The sequence below is a fragment of the Megalobrama amblycephala genome, linkage group LG20 (assembly GCF_018812025.1).
Source record: "Megalobrama amblycephala isolate DHTTF-2021 linkage group LG20, ASM1881202v1, whole genome shotgun sequence".
NCBI lineage: Eukaryota > Metazoa > Chordata > Actinopteri > Cypriniformes > Xenocyprididae > Megalobrama > Megalobrama amblycephala.
In genome coordinates, this window is record NC_063063.1 from 6,050,183 (window position 1) to 6,065,747 (window position 15,565).

Sequence of the window (15,565 nt, forward strand, 5' to 3'; positions counted from 1 at the left end):
GCAAGTAACTATGACAGACAGAAGGAAGGAGCAAGCACATGATTTGAGATTTCACGTATGTAATGCAAATGCTGTGGAAGTAATTACATGCAGAAGTGAATTACTTTGGGTTAGGGCAGTGGTCTCAAACTGCCGGCCCGCAGGCCATTTATCTACTTCTAGATATATTTATGGAGATGAGAAATAAAAACCCGCCCTGTAAAGCTATGATCAGCTGTTTGGCTGAGCTTTCGATGTTGTTAAAGAAAGGCCGAAGCTCATCGGTTGGTCCTTGTCACATGAAAAGTTGAGATGCTTTCATCTCGCAGCGCCATAGGCTGCCAGGTGTCTGGCAAGAAACAGAATAGTGTACAAATGTATTCAGGGATTGCATTTGTTCAGTACAGAGTTGTTCAGTGTAAGATTTTGATGTTTTTTAAGCTAAAATAAAGTAAGGGAAAATATTTGCACTAACTGTTAAAAACTAATACTGTATGTAACAATGATAGACACTGCTGTTTACATTTTTTGTTAAGAATAGCAAAAATATTTTAGAAATGAAATTTGAAGTAAATGAGAAATAATGCAAAGGAAAGTAAATTTTCAGAAAATTTGCGCTTTCTTGTGCTTGAATGTTAAAATGGCCCTCCTATGAGGTGTCAATCACAGCAACGGCCCCCAGCCAATTTGAGTTTGAGACCCCTGGGTTAGGGGTTTGTTTAAATCCCTAAATGCCCAGATATACTTTAAGTGAAACTGAAGAACAAACTGGTGTGAAAATAAAGGCCAAAATTAAGTTCAAAACAACTTGCCAAAGCAAACTTTCCAGAAAAAAGTTAGCTCTGATTGATAAAAACCTTCAAACTACCAGTGGGCTGTGGTGATTATGAGGAAAGAGTGATTATTTGAGAGAAAAGTGCACAGCATATATTAACACATTCACTAAACGCCACTACCTGCAGCATGGGTAACAGTATATCACTGCAAAGGTATTTCGAACGTCTTTTTACCCCTAAGCAAAGAACGAAAAGGAACTTCAGTGTGAGTATATAAATCATAAGTATAAGCTTTAATCTTTAGTATAAGCTAGTGTAATTGTGATGCTTGAACCAAATGGCTCTTATGAGCAGATTCTTTTCAATTCACAAACCCCTCAAACCAATGATCTATTAGTTTGAACTAGTTTAAAACCTCATTCACTCACTTACTGTGTTGCTCAATATTTAGGATCAGGCCACATCTTAAGGCAATACATTACCGGCAAAATTATTTTTCTCATGCACTGAGCCAGAAATCTCCACTTCTGTAGCACTTACATACACCAAACTTTCCAGGTTTATTCCTATCTTTATTCTGAAGATATTTACAGATGGGTTTCTTAACATATTATTCACCTGGTATATACTTGTATTCCTAAAATTCTAATATGTCAACAAAATGAACAAAGCATTTTGAACCTTTAACCAGTGTTCAGATTTCTCTTCTTGAAATGTATGCAAATTAGTAAACACTTAATTAGGTAATACCTCGTTTGCATATTTAAACATAACATTTCAGAAATACAAAACAGTTGTCTTAATGTACTGTTATTAATCAACTGGGGAAAGTATGGTTAAATCTATTAGTTAGTATTAGTTGTCTTGCCTTAATTAGTTAATAAAAACACAGCTGTTTATAGTTCAGTCATGTTCCTTAACAGTGCATTAACTAATGTTAACAAATACAACTCTTGATTTTAATAATGTATTAGTAAATGTTGAAATTATCATTAACAAAGATTAATAAATGCTTTAGAAATGCAGTTCAGTATTGGCTCATGTTAATGTAGTTAACTAATGTTACCTAATTAACCTTTTTGTAAAGTGTTAACGGATTTATTGAGATTAGCAGTCTGTTAAATTCATTTTACAAGAATAATAAACACAAAAACGACTGTTTGAGTTGAGTATTGTGTATTTTTTCCCTTACTACTATTTTTTATTGGTTGTTTAATTATTGTAATGGAACTGGAACTGGAATCGGAACCGGAACCGGAAAATTTCTTACGATTCCCAACCCTAGCTACCCCTTGCATTTGTTCATTATTTTGGTTATTTTGCTTATGCCTCCAGGTCCCCAGTTTTGTATTTTCTTATCTATTTAACACTTTTCACCCATACTCCAAAGTCTTCTGAAGTCATATAATACCTTTTTTGTGAAGAACAGATTGAAATTTACATAATTATTCACTGAGAACCTTGACTTCCACCTGAGCTCTTTTAGGTTTGTTTATGAGATAATTAGTGTTGTCCAAATGAACATTCAACATGACTGAAAGACTTTTTGTAAGGTTTTATAAACTGGATAAAACTGGAGTCAATGATTTGAGAACCAGATCAAATGAACAAGTTCAACTCACTGATTCAATCTGGTATTAGAAGTTCTTAGTTAATAGGTTCATGGAGGTGATGATTCTAAATAGCATAAATATTGGTCTGTTTCTTCAAACACACAAATCCCCCCCCCCCCCCCCCCCAAAAAAAAAAAATTACAATATTCAATATGGTGCATAATATTACATTTCTTTACAAAGACGGCTATAAATCTATAAATTTGCTTCTATAAGTTGGTCATTTATAAACTTGATAGTCTTGAAAATTTGTTAACATGGGGAGGTGTCCAACATTTGCATATAAACGTAAAAAATAAATAAAAAAATAAAAAAATAAAAGCCTTGTGTTATCCAAGCTTTGTGTTTTACATCATCTACCGTGTGCACATGTTTACAAGACAGCAAACTCGGCGAAAAAAGTCAGCAAACTCGGGTTTGATTTGGGTATGCTGCAGCCTATATATCTGTGTAATAACTAAAAGAATGTTTATATATCATATTTTCTGGCTAGTTTGCTTTAGTTTTTTTTTTTTATAATACACCATACTTTAACCGAAACTGAATAATTAAAAACAAGCTTAAATGGGTAAATCTCCTATAAATATTTTTTACTCTTAATTTTCTTTTCTAACATAGTCAAATTCTTATTAAAAACACACTAGACATGTTTATTCTGTGCATTTTGAACACTTTTTGTGTGAATTATATTTATTTTGATAGATCCTGCTTGACGCTCATGCGCTGCTCCTGCTGGCGGTGTGAATGCAGACATTGGTTAACATGCACCGCAGAAAAAATATGTGCGGCGTGAGAAAATCACTTCGAATTTTAATTTCTGGGTGAACTACTCCTTTAAATCAACTATAACAAGTAAGAAATAAAAGTGTAACCACAAAGTTAAACTCTGAAGAGTAAACTTGTAGAGATTCATGATTTCCATCTGGGGTGACTCCAGTGGGCAGAAAACAGTTGCAGAGCAAATAGTTCGGAGATCAAACAGCGAGGAGAACAAGCATAAAGAATTTTGATTGTGCTTGCGGCCTTACCTTTACTTGACCCACAAAAGCATTTGCCTCTTCCTCTTGAACTGTGAGATTAAGGGGCAGCAGAGGATCGAACTCAGGGTCATTATCATTGACATCAGTCACCACTATATTCACTGTAGCAGTCGAGGTCTGAAAACAAGAAACCTTCAGGTTACTTCAATTGTTACATGGACACCTCTAAGTAAATAACTTCACACAGTTTCAGTCAGTGATCTAACGACGTCAACAAATCTGAAATGCAAACTTTGAGGCCTTTGTGTAATTTTGTTTCTGTCTGGTAAAAGACAGTGTTGGCTTTCACACACAATTATCCATTCCTCCCTGATTAATTTGCACAGAACTTGCAAAATTGCTAACATATTTGCATTCATCATCAAGCTATGAATGGGGTCTAATGAAAAATATCCACAGCTGTTGAGCGGATTAGTGTTTCAGAGTATAGATCGCCTCAACAAATTGATGGATGCAACCAAATTAACATGCTGGCAGGGAGAATTCCATCTACTCAGTAACAACAATTAACTGTCTACATTTCCGATACTTTACAAAGTGTCTCATTTTGAAAGATGAGTAATGGAAACATAGTATTTAAACATTCATACATGCACAGCAAACATATAATTAACATTTCTCTACTGTTATTTATTTAACTTGCATACATATGATTATCTTAGGGTCGGGGAACACAGGCAAACGGGTGAATCGCACTAAAACTGCCAAGAAATAAAAAAGAGATTCTTGAGATTCTTTTTGTATTGACATATATATATATATATATATAAGCATGTGAAATTGCATCATAACATGATTTATGTCCGCATTTAGATGATCTTAAAGTCCATGATGATTATATCAGAGATGGCAGAGAGAATTATTCATTCCAGTGTCTATTTCGCTTTAAATCACAAACTCTTTGTCATATTCTGTCATTGTAACTGAAGAGCACGAGCCCTCCCGTTCAGCACACGCTTGCACCGCGGTTCATCACAATGATGACACATCTATAGTATGGTTTGTTGAAAACAACTTGCAAAACAGACAGACGGATTCTGCTAATGTATGTTTCAGACGATGGATGTGCATTCTAGTTTCCCAATACTGCAATGATCAAAAGAACATGGACAAAACAGTTACTGCAAACAAATGTCCAATGTCGTGCCGAAAACTCTATGCCCAATCATTTACGCCGGGTGTTGATAGCGCACGAGCACAGGTGAGACCTGAACATCTCACGTTGCTATCTTTGTTTAAACTATACTCATTTAAAGGGCCCGTTTTTCGTGGTTTTTTGAAGCTTTGATTGTGTTTATAGTGTGCAATATAACATGTGTTCATGTTTCGCGTGTAAAAAAACACAGTATTTTTCACATAATTTACTTATCTGTATTCCGCTGTTTCCACTGTCATAAAAACGGGCTGATGACTTCCTTGTTCTATGAAGTCCCTCCTTCAGAAATACGTAACGAGTTCTGATTGTGCTAGCAGTTCCTGTGTTGTGATTCGACAGCAGCTTAGCGAACCCAGAGCCATAGAGAGAGCGCACCTTGCCCGGAAAGGTCACGCCTCTTACCATAACGTGTGCTGCACATAGTTTTACATGTGGATTATTGTGGTGTCGTGCCGAATGAACACAAAAGACAATAATTCCCGAGAGACTGAACTCTTTAATCTCCACAAGCAGCGACAGAAAATGTACAACGTTAGCACTCACTCAGAAGAGTACCTCATACGGAAAACACCCATATACATAAGCATAGTCCCCTCTTGTGGCCATTATGTGCACTGCAGTCCAACATTAACTATTGCAGTAAGGATACCACAATTATAATTTTCGGGAACCGAGTTAAACATAAATTGTAACCATTGAGCTCTAAGTACAGTGTCCCTGGGAAGGCCAAACAAAGGTGATTGGACTGCGGGATGAAAATAACAGCGTTTCGACGACATGGCGACAAACACACTCTACAAACGCAACTCTTGCTCTTCTCCGTGGGAGCGCAACAAGACCACGCCCCCTTTTTTGTGTATTCTTGTGGGCGGAGGTTAGTCAAAAAACTGTTTTAGTGACGTCATTAAAGTAGGAAGTAGAGGGATGTAGTCCAAACTGGCCGTTCGATGTAGGCAACTTCTGTTAAATAAAATATCTCGCTTGGCATTGAACTTTGAGCTTTAAAATTTTACAGATTTTATTTATACTATAACAACAACATTACACACTAACTAAAGTTTGAAACATGGGATCACGAAGAACGGGACCTTTAAACCATGACAATTTAAACAGTCATCTGTAAGACGCGAAAGAGAGCTCACGCGCTCTGTGAGGAGATTTGTGTGTGCGCTCATCCGAAGCGCGTTCATGGAGAGCCGTGTCACAGCGCGCAAATACTCTCATGCAAATTCTCTTTCAAGTCTTGCACCTAAACGGACAAATTCACACAAAAATTATGTCAATATGCCCATCTTAGCGAGTATCCTAACAAACATAGTAGGTTATGTTCTTAAGAGAAAAATAAGACAGACAGTTCATGTGTATCAGTATCAGTGTACTGGATCTTTGAATTATGTCTTAAAGGGACAGCAGTCTAATATTCCTGCTTTGTGTGTTTAATGTTAATCAAAAGAGAAAAGACGAAGAAATCACTCTTGACTGAACAGCTTTTGTAACTTAATATTTCATCTTTATTTAATTATTCAAAATGAGTTTTTATGCAGTTATTTTATATTTGATTACTTTGTTCAATTTCTATATCTGAAAACTATTGTTAGATAGTTGAAAATCCTGTAAAGCATTGTTGATTTTTTTTTTTTTTTTTTTTTGATGATTTGGTGTACATAAATGTATGAATTATATTAAAACATATCATTTGGTTATTTGGTGTCCTTTTTTGGAAAGACACCTAAATTTACCTTGAAAAGTACAGTTTTGTGAAAATCACACTTCAATCTGATATATTTTGATGGATTTTGATGGCAAAATGGACGTGTTAAACAAGATAAATGGTGTATGCTTAATTTCACGATAAGTGTGCGATTAACCGTGATTAAGGGTGCGTGATTAAAAAATTAATCTATTGACAGCCCTAATATATATATATATATATATATATATATATATATATATATATATATATATATATATGTTAATTATAATTTAATAATAAAATATAAAACAACAAAGATAAAAATGATTTGTTTTTGCTTTTCAGGCAGGTCAAATTGCCGCATAGATCATGCGTTTCCTTTCTCAACTGAAGATGTAACTGACTATGTTTATTAGGATACTTGCCGAGACGGTCACTTTTTGAAATCATTTTGTGTGAATTTGTCCGTTCAAGCACAGGAAGGCATTAAAGAATGCTCAACTTAGTATTTGTATTTGTTTTTGGGTAACAAATTCCCTTTCGTGTGTTCTTGCACTTGAATTCAATGTTACAGTAAAAGATTTATGCATTAAATCCATCATAAAAATAATGCCATAATCCAAAATATCCAAAATCGTTCTCATTTATGCTATAGATAATTACTTCTTTCTTTTGATTGTGGGGTGAAATAAAACCCCATAAGTAATGATATTGACAGAAACGAATGGTCCAATTGGGACTAACTCATGTTGGCAACATGCAGTGTTTTAATATATTTACAACCACCTTTTGTCCTTTTGCAAAGTTTGTCATGTTTTCTTCTTTCTCAGTCAAAAAGCAGCAACAAGTTAAATAAATAAATTGAGCTCTTTTGACACTTTACTTTACACAGTTATTTGCAGTAGACTTTAAATCGTAATGTTTGTTTGTGTGTGTGTGTTTAGTTATTTTCTGAGTACAAATGTGTTTTTTGCAGGTCAGGTTAGGTAGTGTAATTTCAGCTGGCTAGGTTGGAAGCAGCAGTCAATTTAAATTAGAGCTGCACAGTCTACAGGGTAAAAGTTGTTTCTGAAAACATTTCATACAAATGATTGCTTCTCCTCCCACCAAGTTTTCTAGATGCTCTTACCAGACTCCACAAATGACAATTACATAACAAATCAAACAAAACAAATACTCTTGCAAAATAAATAAACAAAAATAATAATAATAATAATAATAATAAAAAAAAAGCAAAAATAAAAAAGGATAAAAACGAATAAATCAATAAACAAACAAAAACAAAATGAATGAGCAAGTGATCCAGCCAAGTCTTTTAGACCAGGTTGCACAAAAAAAATCATTATGATCAGTATCATTAAAATCAAATTTCGTTTTGTAAAAAGTGTATTTATATATTTCTTAAAAATGAATGACAGTTGGTTTTATATGCTGATATATAATGCAAAACACATTTGTAATGGTGACTTAAATGGCTAAATTCTATTTGGGGACACTGGATATACAAGCAGCCTGACATACTCCATCACTAGAAATAAATCATTCAAACGATTGTAGGAAAACAGGCTTACAGGCTGAAGCTGAAAACCAGGAATTAAGGAAGTGAGGGTGTTTCCCCTGACAACAGTTGCTTAGTCTCTTGTCAGATCATTCTGCATCCATTTATGTCAAGTCAGAGTCAATCTTGTTACTTTCCCTGAAACATAAAACATTGGAGGGAAATCCTAGACGAGTGAAAGAGGAAACCAATATTCTATAAAGTAGCAGATGTTTTTTTTTTTTTTTTTTTTCCCCTGCTGCTTGGACTTATTTGTTAAAGATTTAAATGCTGGAGTATTTTGCAGATTGGCCCTGTAAATTTTTCATGTGCTGGCAATAAAGCCTGCTGAGTTTGCACTACACTGTGGGGGTAACATGAGGTAAACTGGTCTTAAGCTGAGGCAAATGTACACAAGGTGCTTTCATTTGTCAGCAAACACAGGTTCACATCTTGTGATTAGAAACGAAAAGGATATATGCTTGAGAGTAGCATACATGCTGAGTTTCGATTAATTTTTGTGACACAGAAAGCAAAACTGGGTCAGCAGAAAGTGGCATCCTGCTTGTTTTCTTAATTTTACAAAAACATGTTTTGGTCTTATTGTTAGTGTACACAAATAAATATATACCTTTTACCATTTCAAATGGATGTCTTACTCTTATCTGTAAATGACAGAGTATTTTAAGTTGTTTCCACTGTTATAATGAGACAAAATCATTTGGCATTGTGCCGATTTGTGTCGTGGAAGTCTGACTACTACAGTCCAGTGATGAACTACGTGTGTCCTGGAAATGGGAAGCCTCATGTGCCACTCACTGTCTCCTCGTGGAAAGGTGAAGTAGGCTCTTTTTCTCTTTCGTGCTTTTCTTTCCGTGATTTCTTGAAAAAGCGTAATATTGAACTTTGTGCATCCGACATTGCCACCGCATGTTAAAGAACTCTCGAAGAAAATGACAGCGTAGGCTACGCACAACACGTTAATCAAACCAATAAGTTTGAAAACAGCAGTTTCATTTTTTTTATCGCACAGCATTGGCCAATCTATCAATTTAGAGTTACAAAGCAACATTTTTGTTTTTGTTTTTGTTTTTTTAGTGCACTAATACACTAAAGAAGACTGTACTGTAGCAACTACCTCAGGGGGGACTGAATGCTGCTAGGTGGAACAAACTGTATATGCACTATTGTCAATATGCACTACTGTCTGTTCAACATAAAAGAAAAGAAACATAGCATTGGGGATTTGATTGCTTTTTCCTGTTGTTCCGATCTCTGACCTAAAAATTTAGGTACATTCCGAACCATGACATAACACTGTGTGTTACACCCCTAATAAACGGATGGACGATTGATTGATTGATTGATTGATTGATTGATTGATTGATTGATTTTGCCCATCCCTGCAAATAGAACAAGAAAGAATTTATGCCAATAGTCAAATGTCGGTGTACACAAGACAGACTTCTGGCTGTGTCTGTTCCTCTAACCACAGTTTGGGGATGAAAACGTCTCTCTTGTGGACTTTGTCTCTGTGAATCTGTCTGGCTCATATCGCTTCTACTCCCTAAGCACAGCAAAGAGCAGCCCGAGTGACCTTAACAGGCACAGAGGTCAAAAGCTGCCCAGGGCCCATAGAAAGGGACCCGTTTTCCAAACTCTCCTTTTCAGAAAAAGCACTATTTATTAAATTGGCTAATGACCAGGTGGTTTAGCAAAGGTCACCTGAATTTTAAAAACCTTCCAAACCGCACCTGCTCCCCCAGCCTCGCATCTCAACTTCACCCTTGGTTCTTAGCTGCAAGTGAAGCAGAAAGGTCATGGAGGGATACTTGTGGGTAAATGGGAAGATGGGAATGAAACCTGCTGCACTGTTTTCTCATCTTACTTTCATTAGCTAAGCACACAGGGATGTCTTTCTCAACAGGCCAGGAATGAGAGGAGATCAGGATTCTGAGAATTCTGCCAATTAAGATGTGCTTTGAATTATTCTAGGGGTTATTATAGTTTTGGAATCACCTTCATTTGTTTGTAAAGGCTACGCTAACGTGAAAGTGAAGGCAAAGACATGTGACTCTGATGAACATAATTCCACCACCTGACAACCACCTTGACAGTTTGGATATAAATGGACACCATTGTGCTTAAAGCCTGATCTTTATGCACTTTCTTCCCAAGGAAGGCAAGTGATTATCCTTGAGTTTGGAGGTGAACACATCACATGTCCTTGAAGCGGGTTGTAAATCCAGGCATCTTTTATTGATGAATACTAAGTGAGATTTTCTCTGTTGGCTCATCCAGTAAGGAATTTAGGCTAAATGAGAAATCGGAGTGAAAGAAGGTGCTTCATAATTAAAAAGCCCGTTTGGCTCATTTATCTCCATCATTACGGCATAATCAGTCCATTGTAAGATGCACCTCATTTTCCTCTATTTAGATCAATCACTATGAGCCCTTTGAGAAAGTGGAGTGCACAGGAGAGACCAGTCACTGGTGACTGCTAGGAAACTTACCCGATGAAAGGAAATCAAATACTTTGGCAAAAGAACAAACAAACGAGCAAATGAAAAAGGAACGAACAAACAACAATCAGCGAGCGACGGAATCATTTGTTTGATTGACTTCGCGTCATTGACTGATTTGCTGCATAAATGAATCAATGCTAGACTTCTCTTTACTTTGATTCAAAATGTTTCTCAATTTTCACAATTACATTTATATACTACTGTATAAATAGCATAAAAACAAACAAATTAAACACTTTTGCATGAAATTAATGAATAAACAAACAGCAATCAGTTTGATTGATTGAGTGACTGATTGACTGAATAAATTAAACAATGGTAGGCTTCTCTTCCTATTTCTTATAAACTTAAAGGATTAGTTCACTTTCAAATAAAATTTTCCTGATAATTTACTCACCCCCATGTCATCCAAGATGTTCATGTCTTTCTTTCTACAGTCGAAAAGAAATTGAGGTTTTTGATGAAAACATTCCAGGATTATTCTACTTATAGTGGACTTCAATGGACTCCAAACGGTTGAAGGTCAAAATTACAGTTTCAGTGCAGCTTCAAAGGGCTTTAAACAATACCAGACGAGGAATAAGGGTCTTATCTAGCGAAACGATTAGTCATTTTCGCAAAAAAATTTAAATGTATATGCTTTATATAAACAAATGATCACCTTCCAAGTGTTTCCGCCAAAACCGCACTTTCGTATTCTTCAAAAAGCTTACGTTGTATGTCCTATGTCCTCTTCCCTATTCTACTTATGGAACGAACGCAGCGCCAGATTTGAACATCTTGGATGACATGGGGGTGAGTAAATTATCAGGAAAATTTTATTTGAAAATGAACTAATCCTTTAATGCCATATGTAAAATACAAATAATTTTTTTTTTTAAATTTCCACCATTGCGAATATACAGTACTAGTGATGCACCAGAATTTTGGCAATTTACATTTTTGACTGAAACTGCAATTTTCAGTTTCAGACAAAATGGTTTTGGAGGGCCAAAATCATTGACAGTAACTTTTAATTGATGCTTCTCCAATGGCTCATTTTGACTGTTTCAGTGTCTATTTCGTGCACACAATGTGACACGCTACAAATAATGTTTGGTGTAAGTGTAACAGATGTAGGCTATTAAGAGCTGTGCATGTAAACCTCACTCTCCTGAACTCAAGAGGTGCTCTAGCGACTGATGCTTAAAAACTGCTAGATCTGCCTATTTTTCAAAATTTTAGAAGAAAATAAACACAACCCTAGGTATTTATTTGATACAGTGGCTAAATTAACAAGAAATAAAGCTTCAACTTCTGATGTTTCCAAAGAGCACAGCAGTAATGACTTTATGAACTTCTTTAATTGCAAGATTGATAATATTAGAGAAAAAATTATAACCATGCAACCGTCTACTGCAGTATCGTGTCAGACAACCGGACAATTGTAGTGTCCCTGAGGAAAAAATTCAATTCATTTACTGCTTTACGAGAGGAAGAATTGTCTAAACTTGTTAAATCATCAAAATCAACAACATGTATGTTAGACCCTATACCGACTAAGCTATTGAAAGAGATGCTTCCAGAGGTCATAGATCGTCTTCTTAATATTGTTAATTCATCTTTATCACTAGGATATGTACCAAAAACTTTTAAGCTGGCTATTATTAAACCTCTTATTAAAAAACCACAACTTGATCCTAGAGAATTAGTCAATTACAGGTCGATCTCAAATCTTACTTTTCTGTCAAAAATACTAGAAAAGGCAGTTTCATCACAATTGTGTTCCTTTTTAGAAAGAAATAGTATCTGTCAGGATTTCCAGTCAGGATTTAGACCGTACCATAGTACTGAGACTGCTCTCATTAGAGTTACTAATGATTTGCTCTTATCATCAGATCGTGGTTTGTATCTGTCTATTAGTGTTATTGGATCTTAGTGCTGCATTTGACACTATCGATCACAATATTCTTTTAAATAGACTCGAAAACTATGTTGGCATTAGTGGAATTGCATTGTCATGGTTCAAATCATACTTATCTGACCGTTATCAGTTTGTAGTAGTAAATGACGAGAGGTCATTTCGATCACAAGTTCAATATGGAGTACCGCAAGGCTCAGTGCTAGGACCGTTGCTTTTCAGTCTGTACATGCTACCCTTGGGAGATATCATTAGGAAGCATGGCGTTAGTTTTCATTATTATGCTGATGATACTCAGCTCTATATTTCTTCGCACCCTGACGAAACTTACCAATTCGCAAAATTAACGGAATGCATAGCTGATATAAAAAAAAAACTGGATGACCAGTAATTTCCTACTACTAAATTCTGAAAAAACAGAGATTCTAATTTTTGGACCGAAAACTTCTTCACGTAATAACCTAGAATACTGTCTAACACTTGATGGCTGCTCTGTTAAGTCTTCGTCGTCAGCTAGGAACCTGGGTGTGCTCTTTGATACCAATCTTTCATTTGAAGGGCATGTTACTAGCATCTGTAATACCGCATTCTTTCATCTTAAAAATATATCTAAACTACGACATATGCTCTCAATGGAGAATGCAGAACAGGTAGTTCATGCGTTCATGACCTCGAGGCTAGATTACTGACTGAACGCTTTACTGGGTGGTTGTTCCTCCCGCTTGATAAATAAACTACAGCTCGTACAAAATGCAGCAGCTAGAGTTCTTACTAGAACTCTAGCTAGAACATATTAACCCAGTTCTGTCGTCACTGCATTGGCTTCCTGTTAAACATCGTATAAGATTTTAAAATCTTGTTAATTACTTACAAAGCACTAAATGGTTTAGCTCCCCAGTACCTGAGCGAGCTCTTAATGCATTATAGTCCTTCACGTTTATTGCGATCTCAGAGTTCAGGCCAGCTGATAATACCTAGAATATCAAAATCAACTGCAGGCGGTAGATCCTTCTCCTATTTGGCACCTAAACTCTGGAACAATCTTCCTAGCATTGTTCGGGAAGCAGACACACTCTTTCAGTTTAAATCTAGACTAAAAACGCATCTCTTTAACCTGGCATACACATAACACATAACACATTATACATTTATATTTTCAAATCCGTTAAAGGATTGTTAGGCTGCATAAATTAGGTCAGCCGGAACCGGGAACACTTCCTATAACACCAGATGTACTCGTTACATCAGAAGAAGAATGGCATCTACGCTAATATTAGTTTTTCTGGTTTTTCCGAGGTTTACCGTAGTCAACCGGATCTGGGCCGTATCCAGATGAGACCGAGGACCGGTGCCCTGACACGACCACAACGCAGCCCTGAAGTATCAACATATATCGAGTCAACTAGATCATCCACTGTGAAGGCCTCATCGACACGACAGCCAGTGCCACAGTTCCTCAACAGACCATCCATACCGGTGTGATGAATACGATCCTCAACTGGATAGAACTGAAATAAATACTTTGAATGTTGCGATCCTATCAGACTTATGATAGCTGCCTGAATCATAACAAAGCACTGTTCGCCAGAGGAGGCCTGGCCCCCCCACTAAGCCTGGTTTCTCCCAAGTTTTTTTTTTTTTCTTCCATTTAACACCTATTTGCCACCTGTTTGCCACCTGATGGAGTTTGGGTTCCTTGCCGCTGTCGCCTTTGGCTTGCTTAGTTGGGGACACTTGACATTTGATTTGACATTTGATATTCAACAGTATTCTTGACATTTATTCAACAGTGCTTTGATCTGCCTGCATTGACACTATTCTGTACAGCCAAATTATATACCAGTTATCACTGTAAAGTTGCTTTGACACAATCTGCATTGTAAAAAGCGCTATATAAACAAAGGTGACTTGACTTGTTAGAGTGCCCGACTCCTATGCCAGCGGACCTGGGTTTGAGTCCTGCTTGGAGTGGGCGGTTCAAACAGGGGTTACATAGGGGTGTTCTGACTTTAACTACAGGTGATTCATACGGTCATATAGAGCCTGCTTTAACATTGCTTCCTTTTAACTGTTAATGCGTTATTGTCATGTTAACTCAGCCAGCACTAAATTTAACACAAAAGACATTTTCTTCACACAAAGTATGAGTTGCATTCTGACACGTTTTTCCACCTCCTTTTGACTGACAGTACATGATAGGCCCTGATCATCGGCTGTTTTTAAATAATTGCTTTTATCAGATGATACCGATTACTGGCCGATATATTGATGCATCCCTAATCTAAACATCCATGCAGCCTATAACGTTGTACAGATTTGTGGTACCACTGTTAATTTCGTTAACGGAAACTATTACGAAAAATGTTCGTTGACGACCTTTTTTTCCATGACTAAGACTAGACGATGAGAGACGACACCAGTGTCATTTAACGATAATTGTGACTAAATCAACACGTGCAATATCGTTGACGAAAAAGACGAGACTGAAATGTGGCTAAAAAAAACTTTACCAAAATCACTCTTGTGAAATCACTTTTTGTTTTTGTCGAATAAAGGAGACAAAACATTACAGGTTGTTTTTATGAGTGTTCATGCTTACTGTTGCCAGATTTCCAAATTTAAACCCCAATCAGAGCCTTTTTGTTAAAAGAACACGTTTTACTTAATCTTTGCAATCTGGCAACCATGCACACGCACTCTCTCTACTCTGAGGAAGAAGCGTGGATGATCTGAAAACACAGACAAGTAAGCTGGAGTTCAGCGATCTTCATTTGAGATTTTCTACTTAAATTAAAGTGTCTTTCCGTCGGCCTATATTGCGAAGCTCGTTTGCTGACTAAATCTGCGACCAAAGTGTAGGCTAATATCCAGCAGTGGCTCTCAAACTGACATACGTGAGAAAAAATGCTGAGTTTCGCCGTTTGTTTTTATTTCTACTCCTCCTTAAAATAACATCAAAACTGAGCATGTATTTCTAGCAGGTAAAATGCCATAAATACACGGCAGTCAAATTACCTCATCTTTCGCGGTCAAAACTGACTCCACGCCAGCAAATCGCGCTACATTAGCGCTGTTCTCGACAATATAGCTTTGTAAAAGTGGGGATTTAGCACTTACTAGCATGAAGAACAAATATAGACACAGACTGTGTGATTTAAGATTAAAACTCTCTTCAATACAAAAACATACCCTTCTGTGAGTTATTGTTTTTAATGTTGATCATATTATACCAGCAAGAATGCAATGTTTCCCGAATATCCACATGATTTCAAATGTAACATTGATTTTATACAACAGTTCAACAAACAAGAGGGTAATATTAGGTGATGTACATTTTAAATAGTAT

The 15,565-nt window shown here is 36.3% G+C and overlaps 1 protein-coding gene across 7 annotated transcripts in view; it reads right to left on the reverse strand.

The window, feature by feature from the left end:
* LOC125255161 (protocadherin-15-like) overlaps positions 1 to 15,565 on the reverse strand; it is a 265,679-nt gene that overhangs the window by 100,205 nt on the left and 149,909 nt on the right. For all 7 annotated transcript variants that reach the window (XR_007181843.1, XM_048170191.1, XM_048170190.1 and 4 more), the window contains one exon: positions 3,397 to 3,525. Coding sequence is in view for 6 of the 7 variants with exons in the window: in XM_048170191.1 (XP_048026148.1) it covers positions 3,397 to 3,525 (129 nt within the window). In the remaining variant the exon portion in view is untranslated. The remainder of the gene's footprint in view (positions 1 to 3,396; positions 3,526 to 15,565) is intronic.